Below are 13,161 nucleotides of genomic sequence, written 5' to 3'. Positions count from 1 at the left end.
GTTTGAGCTATAACTTGGATTATATCACAACATATCCTCTTATAATTCAAGTTGTCAAACACAAACTAATCATAGTTGATTTGAACTATTCCTAATTTCTTTCTCAAAGTTAGGAATTTGTCGATCTTCAGTCCTTTGGTAAAAATGTCAGTCAATTATGTTTCACTAGAGTAATGTCTCACTTCAAATTCACCCTGGTGTACCTTCTCCCTTAGGAAATGAAACCTAACCTCAATGTGCTTACTCCTTCCATGCATAATTGGATTTTACAAGATTAATAGATGATTGTTATCGATATGGGTCTGACTCTGACACCATTTGTAACGTCCCCCACAAACTTTCAGGAGTATTTGCTGTCACGTGATTTTTCATCTATTTTAAAATATGATAGAGTAATTTTAGAATAGTCTATATATTATACAATAATTTTTCATCTATTTTAAAATATGATGTGATTATAAGTTATTTTTATTTTATTTTCCTTCTTTCTAATATCCATAGTGTGAATGCAAAACTCCAATGGGTTAAAAAAACTAGAGCTACACAATAAAAGACAAAATAGGAATGACATCAAACATAGAAAACACAGTTAAGTTCCTTTCACCTTTTTATCTTCTAAAAATGTGGCAAGGGACATATATGTCACCCTCTCTCATTGCTGCTTTGTCTATTTTGAAACTACCAACCCACATAGACCAACGTTCAAACCAAACCAACATCCTAGTGCTCTTACATTTATTGCTTTACATTTTCACTATCCCAAACATCACAACAAAATGAGGTGTTAAAGCAAGCTTTAGTTTTAACCTTTTCTTCTTTTTCTCTTATTCATGAAAAACATTCCACTAATTACTCACTGTACTTTCTTTACTCATCAGCAACAACCTCTTGGTTGGTCCCACTAACATGAGTTTAATACCTCAATGTGAATTCATGACAAGAAAAGAACCTCTAAAAAAATTTAAAAACTCATCAAACACTTTTGGAGATTGGACCCTCTTGATGACACAATCATCTGAGTAAAAAAAGAAGGTAAAGTGTTCAATCTGACTCAGGATGACATGGAAATATCTTTAGGGTAATGAATGGCACAAACAAGGAATCCCATATTCCACAACAACTTTGTGAGCAAATTAACTTGCTTTGTGCAACATGTATCATACTCATAACTTTATTAACTTTAAAATGTAAGCAAAATAATAGATAATAATACTAATACTTTTCCTTACATACATTTTCAGTTAAAATCATTTTGCAAGCACATGCTCTTGCTCAGATGTACTCTTGGGTAGGTTTGATTAGGATTTTTTTACTGGTGAGACCGAGGAACGAAGGTTTTAATTTGGAATAAACAGACCGTCCTCAAAGCTGTTTCAAGTAAGTGGTCAAACACGAGAAAGCGTGACTGTTTTCAAGGTCACTTCAAGTAATATTGTCAAACACGAGAAAACGTGACATCCATCAAAGCCCATTCAAGTAAAGCAAATACAAGAAAGCGTGTTCTGACAATCAACATGCTTTTATACCATTTATCTTTGAAACTTTTGATTTTTTAACATTAGAGTTGGTGAATCTTTTACAGAAAATCCAAAGACACCTCATAGTAATTTGGTATCTCCTAAATTAGTGGATGTAGTTTAAGATGATTGGTTTTACCATCCTGAAAGAAGTAGCGGTACACGCAGCACGCAGCTTATTGTCGTTTACCTTTATATCTCTTTACTTTAAAAAAAACACTCAGTTATTGAATCCATTGTTTGTTTGTTTGTTTGTTCAACTCAGGTTGTGATGAAATAGTCCATACCTCTTGGAAAGAAAGAAAAAAAGCAGCAAATAAACATGAACTTTTAGGTGTGAACACTGAACAGGTTTGAACTTTGAAAGTGGTGGGCCATTTTACTTTGGAATTTTGGGTCCTCTTGGGACAAGCAATCTCAACTCTGAAACAACTTTCGGTGTCTCTGTGTATAATTTTGGACTATGTCTTCCCTTCCCAAATCCTACTATATATACCACACTATCACTCTCCACATTCTTTCCCTCTACTCTCTCTTCTATCACTCACTATCATCAAACACACTTCATCAACCTTTTGAAGTTCAGTTAGTCTGGTTCATTATTTTCTTTAGGGGGTGAAATAGGTTCATAATAAGAGGACTTGAATTTCTTTTATTACAATGATTCTGGCACATAACGGATGCACACTGTTGAAATGTCATTTAGCTCTTGATAAAAACTATATTGTATACAAAAGTTTCTATTTTTGGATTTTTCAGATTTTTGATAGGTATAGTACTCTTGGTACTTAGTACATTGTCCTAGACAATTTCAGTTTCACTTCTGTTTTTTTTTTCTCTTTTAATAGTAGTAAGGAACATAGAAATATAGAATGGGAGGGGCTTCATTGCCGCCCGGTTTTCGTTTCCATCCAACTGATGAAGAACTGATAGGATATTACCTGAAAAGAAAAGTCGAGGGACTTGAAATTGAGCTTGAAGTTATACCTGTTGTTGATTTCTACAAATTTGATCCATGGGAGTTACCTGGTAGGTTATCTTCAATTTCACATGCTGATCATTTGATGGTTGCATAACATGTGTATTTAGTGTAAACTAATTTAAAACAAAAACTTTCATGTTAGGTGTGAACTGAGACTTTATGAGAAAGACAGAAAGTAGAAAACAGTTCTTGTTTTGTTTTTTTGGTTGTTACTTTTCCTTTTATTGATTAATGTTTGAAAATTTTAAGGCAGTAAAAGCCGGTTTAATAGGATTTTTTTAGTCAAAGGTTTGAAATACTAAGAAGAAATTGCTAAAGAAATTTATGAGAAGTTTAATTTGTGGGGTTGTGGAATTTATGCAGAGAAATCTTTCCTACCAAAAAGAGATATGGAATGGTTTTTCTTCTGTCCACGCGATCGCAAGTATCCGAATGGATCGAGAACAAATAGAGCCACCAAAGCTGGTTACTGGAAAGCCACAGGAAAAGACAGGAAGGTTGTGTGTGAGGCTAGTCCATTCGTTTCCACCGAGACTGTCACGGGTTACCGCAAGACCCTGGTTTTCTATTGCGGAAGAGCACCTTTAGGCGATCGAACCAATTGGGTCATGCACGAATATCGCCTCAACGATGATCCTAGTCAAGGCTCAGAGGTAAAAATCTCCTTTTACTGTATGTTTGGTTTTGCAACAGAAACTATCTGAATCTTGACTTGTCAAACATTGTCGATAAAATGTCTATTACTAAATTTGTCATTATACTTGCTTTCATATCAAATCAATTCTTATCGGTCATTTTGTAGGGTGCTTTTGCTTTGTGCCGAGTTATTAAAAAGAATGAGAAGGCGAATGATTCCCAAGGGCATGGAGGAAAGAGAGTTAAAGCTAATGATGGGAGCAATTCCATTTCCACCGATGGAAATGAGGTTTCTTGTCGGGCAAGTCAAATGTGCAGTGGCAGTGAGAGTCATTATTCAAGTCCTATTAATTTCCCAAGCAATGTGCCTACTACGGCTGGATTTGAGCAAGCTTCCTCCGATACCAATCCTTCAACCTTCTGGCTCTCCCCCGACATGATTCTCGATTCTTCAAAGGTACTATTATAAAAGACGGAAAAGTAAACTTGAGAAACAAGACTTAATACGTAGATATTAGTTAAAGCTGTTTCTTCTTACATTTTTCCTCTTCCGATTTTTAGGACTACTCTCAAGTTCCGGTACAAGATCTTGATGGATGTTTCCCACAACAACATGACTTATTGAGTTCAATGACACCTTGGCAATCATTTGAACACACTGAAATCTCACCATGTTCATCCTACTCAAATTTTAACGCGGAAATTGAATTTTCTGACACTCTTAGTCGAATCGGTTGCATTTCACCCTACACGGGACAAGGAAGCTTCATGGACTTGCCTTACGAATGCTATGATCAAATTCCTTCATTTAGAGATCCAAACCAATTCTGAAAAGAAAAAAGGAATAAGAATAACATTCTCCTTCTTTTCTTGCATTACAAGTTACGAGATGTTTAATTTGGGATGAAAGTCCAATTTGTAATCAAATGAGAGTTTATGTGAGGAATTAGAACTCTAGAAGGGATCTCTGAGACAACGCCTTTTTATGTCCGTCTTTGAGTGATAAACTATGATTAATGAGTCCAATCCTTTCATATGCACCAGACAGATACTATCCAGTTCTCGAACTTCTCTTCACTTAGTCGATTTGTATTGTACTATTATGTTGTGTAGGTTTTCCGGGTTACATCACTTTTTTAGATTTCACCCGAATTTGCTTTATATCGGTTTTTTTGTATTATTATATGTGTGGATTCATAGAACCAGCTTAATGAATGAATGAGGACTTATTACATATGAAGTAGATTATGCTTGTGGACAAAGCAAGACTCATGTTTCTACTTTTAGTTACGATAACCGCAACTTATCTTTTATCAGTGATGTGTTCTCTTTTAATTTAAACTAAAGCTAAAGATGAATTTCAGTTTTAAAGTTGATAAGACAACACAGTTCAAAAGCTCCTATAAAAGCATCATATCTTCTTAAAAATTATTCAACAATGTTTCAATAAGATGGTGAAATATAATTAAAAATCTGTTTACATTGTAGTGAACAAAGAAAAAATAAGTAACTAGATTAAAACATACTCAAATAATTCATGTTTGATATTCATCACAATGATTGATCAAATAACAGACCATAAAGGTTATGTTTCTGTTACTTAATTAGTCTATTCAATTCCATGTGAAGGTAAGTTGTTCCGCGAAACATCAACTAGAGGCTCCTCACAAGTCACAACAATCTCATCACCAGCTCTAAACTCTTCAAAGCAAGATAATCTTCCAAGTTCTTCAATTTCCTCGATAACGAAATCCAATTTCGCAACTGTTTCCACAAGCAAAGATGCAAAAGCAGCAAAAGGAAGCGCCTCGGAGAATTCAAGACTAGTAATAGCAATTTTACTCAATTGAGGTCTCAAAGATTTTCTTTCGTTTTCCTTCGATTGCATTAACGAATCTCTTTTTGTTTTCCATTCAAGCAACGCGGAAGAGTCGGTTTTAACACTCGATAAAGAGAATCCAGAGGCTTTTACTTGGTGACCGACTTGTGCAGCAGCTATTTTGAGCATGTTGTTTGCATGGTTGTGTTTGTGCTTTGAGCCTAAGAAGAGACGAGGTTGAGACTTTATCGCATTGTTGAGATCCTGCAGAGCTTCATGAAGATGATCAGACAGTATTTCAGGCGAGCAATGTCGACGGTTTCTTATGCTGTTGGAAAGTTCTATCAATACTTTTGATACTTCTGCTGCAACCCTTATGCATGGATCCTTAAACATAGCTCTAACTGATCTTGGTGTCTAAAATAAAATTTTCGAATTAATAATGAATATAAACAATAGTTCAAATAGGATTAGAATGAGTAAATCATCATTTTTGTCTCTGAAATTGCAACGTCCGAAATCTTGAGTTACCTGAATTTCTGATCTCAAACAGCCATGTAGAGCGACCACGGTGTAACTGAATTGGCGAAGAACAGCTCCGACTTTTACATACTGTTGACATGGAAACTTGTGACAGTACCTAGAATGCCTTGGCTCCCAACTTGCATGCAATGCCTTGGTCGATTCGAAACAGAAGCAATATAAGATCACTTTTCAAAGGAATGTATTAAAATGAACTTAGATATGGCAGATGGAGACTAACCAGCATTTCATCAATGGATTTTGAATCCAAAACATTCTTATAACCTTTGTATATCGGATCCTCGGACGAGTTGCTATCTCCAGGGCTATCGGTTTCGCCATAAAAGTATACATTGACACAAGCTGCAAGATTTTACCTTGACTATGTGTTGATTTAGATTTACAAGGTAAAATTCACAAGGTATGATATTATGATAATTTGCTTTTCATGTGGAAAACACAAAATATGGATTATAAAAGAGTAAGACCTTCCTTGTAAAAAAAGCCACATATATATAACAATGATTACTTACATCGAGAAGTAATCAAATGGAATCTATATGTGTCTGAGTGTATTAGTGTCTAACACAGATACATATCAGATACCAGACATGTTTTCAATTTGAAGTGTCGGTGTTATATAAAATAAAAGCATATAGAGTTTTTGTGACACCGTTACTAAATGTCTGACATATGATACATGGCTCACACATGACACCAGACATGCCTTCAAGCTGAAGCGTCAGTGCTGCATAAGTAAAAGCAAATTGAACTTTTTTAACACGATTACTAAATGTAACTAAAAGTTTGCATACCCTCGATAGATTTGGCAAGTCCTTCAAGCTTGAAAGCAGTAGAATTATGGAGATCTTCTCCTGACCAATTTGGAAACATCAGCAGGCTCATTATAAGGCAAATGGCACAACCTACGGCAATAGTGAATAAGCGATCGTGTGCTATCTTCAAGACATTTTCCACACGATAGCTTGACAAAGCAATCAAATTAAAAGTCATGAGAAATATAACTAGACCATAGTCATAGTTCTTCTTTATATAAGGAATGAATCTCATATAAGTAGCTAAAGCTCCTGCAATAACAAAGTCGCATGAAACCACATATTAAGAATAATGTTTAGTCATCACAAACTTGTTTTCTTTTGTCACTGTTATAAAAGGTAGTACTTGTTAAGGTCTAAATGCATGGAGTGTACCTATAAAAAAAATTGCAGCACCAATGATAACAGCTTGAGAGATTCTATCAGGTGATGCATTTGCAATATATCCAACCATGAATGCCAATAATCCAGCTAATAGTGTCCCCAATCCTCTGTTAAGACCTTTGCATAAAGTTGCTCCTGCCACCAAAAAATGAATAAAAGTTTGAAAAATAAAGGTCTTCAAGTTCAAACACACGCATCTAATAAGGTTGCGTATGTTCTGTAAGGTGAAGATTGCTCTTTATTTCATACCGTAGGCAAACCATGTTCATAACATCAACACTATTAGGTTTGATGCATGGCCACAGATGGTGGTTGGCCCAATAACGGAAATCTGAGAGCAGATGATTCAATAGATCTTGAATAGACTCTGATATCATATCTAACTAACTTTGCATAATCGGTTCATACAATAAAGTAAAACTAACTACATAGAAAAGAATTGAAGTGAAATTTAAGAGAGAGAAACTTGCCGGCAGTGAACTCAAGCACAACCACCACAGTCATGACAGCCCAAATTGCACTCTGTCCCATCTCATTATAAATTGGCTCCAACAAATACAACAAAGAAGCTAAAGTGAGAGACAAACCAACTTTAAATGCATGGATCACCCTTCTTGGATCTTCATATCCAACATTCCATATAACCTTCCAACCTAAACTAGGATATCTCTTTAGCCTCTCACCAAAAACATGCACACTTTTGTTCCACTTCCCACTCTCACCCATTGTCATTTCTTTGCCACTTCCAACATGCACTATTGGGAACATTTCTAGTTAGAAGTCCCGGTTTTTGTTCAAGAAGCATGTTTGTGATTTATATTGTTCAAGGGTAGGAAGAAGTTGGCAATGTCATTTTTTACATTCACGTGTAATCCATTAAAGTCATAGTTAAAGTCATTGCTTTATCAAACTGTACAACTCCCAATTATGTATATACTTATTTTTTGTGGTGAATAATTACTTCTAACATTGATGATTTACTTTTATGAAAATCAATATTTGGAGGGAATGTGCTAAACCACTCAAAATTGGCAAAGAATGCTTGAAATTTTCCTCACCATAGCAATTAAGGTGACTATCCGACCAAAAAAAAAAGTACAATGCAAAGTTTTTTTCTTTTTTTTAAGATTGATTTATAAATATCAAACAATTAATTTATATTCATTTAATTGCGGTTAACATATCACGGACCGCATTCACTATTTGTTCATGGAGATAAAGTAAAGTCTGACAAATTATCATTGAAACTAGAATTCGAACTCAAAATCTATGTAATGATCCGTCGTTAATTAGAGTTCAATTAATTAGTTGCATCCACTGATTGTTGTGAAGAGTTTTAACAGTGTGATTAGTTTCTTGACTTTTGACTTCCTTGGCTTTCACGGGCAAAAAAACTGAAAACATAATTTGGAATCGATAAAAAGAAACAGTCGTGTGAACTGTCTACTTATTAACTTTACCTTTTTGACTTAATATGTTGTCCTCAAACAGTTGGGAGTTTGATTTTATTTTGTTATACCAGTGAGCAGTTCTCTCGTGCATTTCCAACTTCTTCATGACTTCATGCATTCATTTGAAGCTGAGATTTCACCATGTGGCCGTGTAAACAACTTGCCACTTGTATTCTTCAGAGTTGGTTGCAATAATTTCATTAAATTTACCCACTTTATCCCGTTACTACTGTCTAACAACTGGATCTGTTCAAAGAGGTTTTTATTGGTTTTGAAAATGTATTTTAAAGACATGATGATTTAGCCAAAATTTCTAAACACTGTTGATATTGTTCGTTTGAGAAACATCATGCCCATCATTATAAATCTCCTCAGACATGATCTGCTCAGCCAGATACACCCTTTTATTATATCATTCAATGTCTGTAACAAAATAAAAAATCAACTATTAACCACTAGACTAACAATTTAAACCAGATTCCATAATATAGCTTGGAGATGAGATTTTGTAACTCATTGAGTAAGCTTCCTAAAATTGTAGTACATTTAACTCCGACATACTTTCACCAAAATGCAGTAATTCCCAAGCATATATTAGTAGCTAGTGAAAGGACCTAAACAATGAGGAAAAAGGCACACCATAAAGTAAGCCTAGGTGATAAAAGAGCGTTTTGACTACAGGTTCCAACCATATGCACAACAATCAAAGTACAACAAATGAATAGCCATAACAATTTCTAAGAGGTTACTTATACCCACTGCAACATTCCCTGGTGTTCCACACATTGCTGAAATTTCCCATCTGATGATAGGACCTGTTTCTTCACTTTAACTGGCCTAGTGTCATGCTTCAGTTTAAACCTTGCTGTTGCTTTATGATGAACTGCAGCAAATGCAGGAGTCTCTGATGAAACCTCGTCAAGGAATTTATTTGCTATATCTCCATCTTCATCTATCCTTAGCTGCTTTGCATACCAACCCAGACCCTGATGAAGTAAATTACTTGAATAAGTAACTTATCTAACCATACAGCTCACATAATTGGGACAAGTGAAAAATGCATGCACCAGATTCAGAGGCACCAGTTCAAAAAGATGGGAATTGCATAATCAAGAGAGTTATCATCCGCTCACAGAAAAACTAAAAAGGGGTAGCAATGGAGACAAAAAATGTAGCATGCAAAACAATAAGGCTCAAAGTTTCAATATAAATGCTTTTTTTCACCATTATATACAATTATGAGAATTTTTTAGAAAACTAATACTTAAGAACTCTTAGTAAAAGCATTTCCAATACAAAAACCATTAGTCGCACTAGGGTTTAACGGGAGTTATAAGGTTGGCTCGGTGATTGGATGGAGGAGTTAAGGAATGGAGTGATAAAGAGATTAAGAGTCCAATCCACACCCCCAACATAATACTAACATTTTTCGCTAAAAAAACACTAGTGGTTAACAATTTCCAAAAAGTGATGAATACATTTAGTTATGTTATATTATATTAGCTTAAATGGCAACGCAATTTGGTTATTTCTTCCATTTATTTTCTGAAGATTCATTAATAAGTAAATTGTAATTCTCCCTTATTGAAGTTACTAAATAGAGACACATCTACATATGAACATTAGGCTGTGAACTGAACCTGGATAAGGAACAAAAACCAATACCAGCTACTAAAAATGACATAAACCAAGTTTCACACCCCCTCTATCATCTGCAGTTAATTGAGTCTTTAAACCTTGACGTCAAATTATTCGATTTTCCTAACATGTGCAGGCATATTACTTAAGATCATGAGTGTACAAACAAAAACTGCCCACTAATTTGTAAGCATTACCAAACAATGCTCCCATTATACATGCTAGAAAAGCTATTCAGGGAATTTCTGATTGCCAAACAAGGACAAAGGGCACTGACATGGAACAGAAAAGCAACCCATTTTTGAAACAGAGCATGGTAGAAAACAAATCATCTACCATTACCAACTCATATCATGAAATAATGAACTTTTCGAATTCTTTCACGTGTTTTGGTTTAAGAAATTTTTTAGCTTCAAACTTGATGTTACACAAAGATAAACTAAATCCAATAGAGTATAATACGGGTGCAGAAACCCCGACTTTTAATATTGATATACATTTCGCCATCAGCCATATTCTGACCTAATTATGCTCCAGGTCCATAAATGGGCGTTGTTAAATGGCGGCTATAGCGTAGCAGAAATTAAACAAATCTCAATTTAGTAAAACAAATGTTGTCAAATAGTGACTATAGGGCTTAGGAGTGGTGTGTAGCAGAATTTGGACAAACCACTAATTTCCGCTATCCGCAATTGACAACACTGCAATAACTATGCTATCAAGGAATGAATGACATAACATCTAGAAGTCAAGCATATTTCACCTCTAGAAGAAGGAACTCATTATGAAACAATTTAACTGCTGTATAATCTTGACAAAGTAAAATACTAACAATAAAAAAATGCAATCAGAGAATGATTTAAGTTCGCAACAATTCAGATTCAAAACATGAGCGGCAAGTTATTTGATCTTGATCCAATTAATCGTTAACGAAGTTAAACCATAGACTTGTACCGGTAAATAAAACCTCAAATCAGAAATTAGTAATTCAATGTTTCCCGAATTGGATTTAAAAGGGAATAAGTGAAAATGAATAGAAGGAGTGACCTGAACTCCGCCGTCGCCGGAGACGGAAGGAGTGAGAATGGGACCAAGTTGAGGACGATCTTGGACAACCTGAACAGGGACGCTAAAGCCTCTACGAGGAATACCGGTGTCTCTGACGCGAAAGTTCGTCGGAAGAGATTGACCGGAGGGTTGATCGTGGTTATCATCCTTGGATTCGTGATCGTGGTCATCGTCTTTAGTAAACCCTAAGAATCCAAAAAACTTTCTGAAAAGTCCCATCAATTTAGAAGGAAAAGAGAAAACGACGGCGTTGCAGCACTAAGAATGAATCGGTTTTCTTACTCGGGAAGACGAAAAAGAAACAAGACCCAACCAATGCATATCAAGTAGCAATGCTAATGCTTCTACCTACTATCGACCCGTTTCCACTTTCTACTCCATACTCTATATATCAATTTTTAATTAATTAATTAATTATTATTATTATTATTATTATTATTATTATTTAAAAATAAACTCAATAATTAATTCATTTTAAACTTAAATACTAGTACTATGTAAGTTAGTTGGTTAAAAAAGTTTCAAATTTCTGTTGGTGGAGTGACATTCAAGAATTGCACAAATCAATATTCAATTCTTGTGATTTGTTCTCTTTTTCTTTCTTTTTGACATTGCACAGTCTTAACAAGAGTTTTGAATGAAACAACAATGATGACAAAATTACACTAGAGACATTTTAAAAAAAATTAAGATTGTTTTTTTTATAACAATTTGATCATTTAAATTATTAAACATGTGAATCGTTATTCTTTTTTAACATAGTGAAGGTGTTAATTGTTAGAAGTAATCATATTTAGTAGTAGTAGTATTAGTTTTGTTATGTTTTACCTAACTAATGTAGGTTAGCATTTTGCCTATGTGGCATTATTGTTGTGTATATAAACAAGTGTAGCTGTCAATAGTTGTATGTACAGTGGGTCTGTGTAACCATTTACTGTAACTGTTTTGGAAGAGTAGTAGAAGTTTGTTATTTCAATTATTTATCTTCTCTTTCTTCTTCCATCTTCATCTTCTTCACCTTGTGCACCAACAATTGATATCTAGCGTTTCGGTTCATTTCCACAGAGAAACACAGGGGAACACAAGTGAACAGTGAAGCGTCGTGTGATTGGTTTTATTTCTTGGATTCGTGTTGAATTTTTTATCGGAATCGTAACAGAATCACATTTCTTGATTCTGGAGAAATGAGAAACACTAGTGTTTGGTGAGACCTGAGTGAATTGCACAAGGTTGAAGATGAACGGAAACGGTAATCTGAGTACTAAGCTTCCAATGTTCAATGGCAAGAACTAAAATCGGTGGATGGTTCAAATACATGTGTTGTTTTGCGCTCAATATTCTTGATCTCGTCAACAACGATTGTGTTCCTGTTTCACTTCTGGCAAATGCAATGGATGTGTGGAGGAATGCTCAGCGTGATCTGAGGAAGAAAGATCATAAGGCGTTGTTCTACATCCATCAGTGTATGGATGCAAACGTGTTTGAGAAAATAGTTGATTCGACAACGGCGAAGTCCGCGTGGGACACACTGGTACGGTGTTACGGAGGTGATGCATCAGTGAAGAAGGTGAAGCTTCAGTCTCTATGTAAGCAGTATGAGAATCTCAGTATGAAGAACAATGAGAAGGTACCTAACTACATCTCTAGAGTGATTCTGATCCTAAATAAGATGAAGTCGTATGGAGAAACTCTCTCTAAAGAAAGGATCATTGAAAAGGTACTTAGATCTCTTACTTCTCAGATTGGTTATATTGTTGTAGCAATTTAACATTATAAGGATCTTAGAACCATGAGAGTTGAAGAGTTGCAAAGTAGTCTAAAGGCACAAGAGTTGCATCTGACTGAGAGAAACTCTAAAATGGAAGTAGAGTAGCAGGCTCTGAACGCAGCTTCTGGTAAGAAATATCAGAAGCAGTCTTTGTCAGAAGCCATGAAAAAATATGATAGTGACTTCTAAAGGGCAGAAGAGTGCTCATAAGGGGAATGAGAAGTGTGACAAGAGGAAAGTTCAGTGCTACTGTTGTAAGATGTTTTGCCACTTCGTTGTTGACTGTTGGTCAAACAAGGAAAGGAAGTTAGAAAAAGCAAACGTATCTAGAGGAGATTCTGATGATGAATTTGTGTTATTGATGGCTTTTGAATCTGATGATGCATATTTGGCATACTTATGGTATATGGACATTGGTTGCTCAAATCATCTTACTGGAAATAAGAAATGGCTGGTTGATTTTGACTCTAGAAAGAGGACAGATATCAGATGTGTTGATGATGAATACCTCAATGTTAAAGGTATGGGAAATGTTAGAGT

At 35.1% G+C, this 13,161-nt stretch overlaps 3 protein-coding genes across 5 annotated transcripts; 1 reads left to right on the top strand and 2 right to left on the bottom strand.

The window, feature by feature from the left end:
- Positions 1–1,277: 1,277 nt before the first annotated feature.
- LOC127120533 (NAC domain-containing protein 71) lies at positions 1,278–4,369 on the top strand. Of its 2 annotated transcripts, XM_051050989.1 has the most exons (5): positions 1,562–1,675; positions 1,783–2,546; positions 2,863–3,152; positions 3,302–3,592; positions 3,697–4,369. In XM_051050989.1, the coding sequence occupies exons 2-5, from the start codon at positions 2,390–2,392 to the stop codon at positions 3,964–3,966; spliced, it is 1,008 nt and encodes a 335-aa protein (XP_050906946.1). In that variant the 5' UTR covers positions 1,562–1,675; positions 1,783–2,389; the 3' UTR covers positions 3,967–4,369. The 2 variants fall into 2 exon arrangements, with proteins under 2 accessions (XP_050906945.1, XP_050906946.1); XM_051050988.1 differs by having other exon boundaries at positions 1,278–2,546.
- Positions 4,370–4,530: 161 nt separating this feature from the next.
- LOC127120530 (aluminum-activated malate transporter 12) lies at positions 4,531–7,519 on the bottom strand. 2 transcript variants are annotated; one of them, XM_051050985.1, is made up of 6 exons: positions 7,167–7,519; positions 6,688–6,831; positions 6,292–6,564; positions 5,718–5,839; positions 5,486–5,629; positions 4,531–5,371 (listed from the first exon to the last, which is right to left on the bottom strand). In XM_051050985.1, exons 1-6 carry the CDS (start codon positions 7,462–7,464, stop codon positions 4,745–4,747), a joined length of 1,608 nt encoding a protein of 535 aa, XP_050906942.1. In that variant the 5' UTR covers positions 7,465–7,519; the 3' UTR covers positions 4,531–4,744. The 2 variants fall into 2 exon arrangements, with proteins under 2 accessions (XP_050906942.1, XP_050906943.1); XM_051050986.1 differs by having other exon boundaries at positions 6,292–6,351; positions 7,167–7,517.
- A 1,089-nt stretch (positions 7,520–8,608) lies between these two features.
- Positions 8,609–11,221, bottom strand: LOC127120531 (uncharacterized). Its single transcript, XM_051050987.1, has 2 exons — positions 10,833–11,221; positions 8,609–9,133 (listed from the first exon to the last, which is right to left on the bottom strand). Exons 1-2 carry the CDS (start codon positions 11,070–11,072, stop codon positions 8,897–8,899), a joined length of 477 nt encoding a protein of 158 aa, XP_050906944.1. The 5' UTR covers positions 11,073–11,221; the 3' UTR covers positions 8,609–8,896.
- Positions 11,222–13,161: the final 1,940 nt, after the last annotated feature.

This window comes from Lathyrus oleraceus, chromosome 2, assembly GCF_024323335.1.
Source record: "Lathyrus oleraceus cultivar Zhongwan6 chromosome 2, CAAS_Psat_ZW6_1.0, whole genome shotgun sequence".
In the NCBI taxonomy this organism is placed as follows: Eukaryota; Viridiplantae; Streptophyta; class Magnoliopsida; order Fabales; family Fabaceae; genus Lathyrus; species Lathyrus oleraceus.
This window is presented reverse-complemented; position numbering and strand designations above follow the sequence as displayed.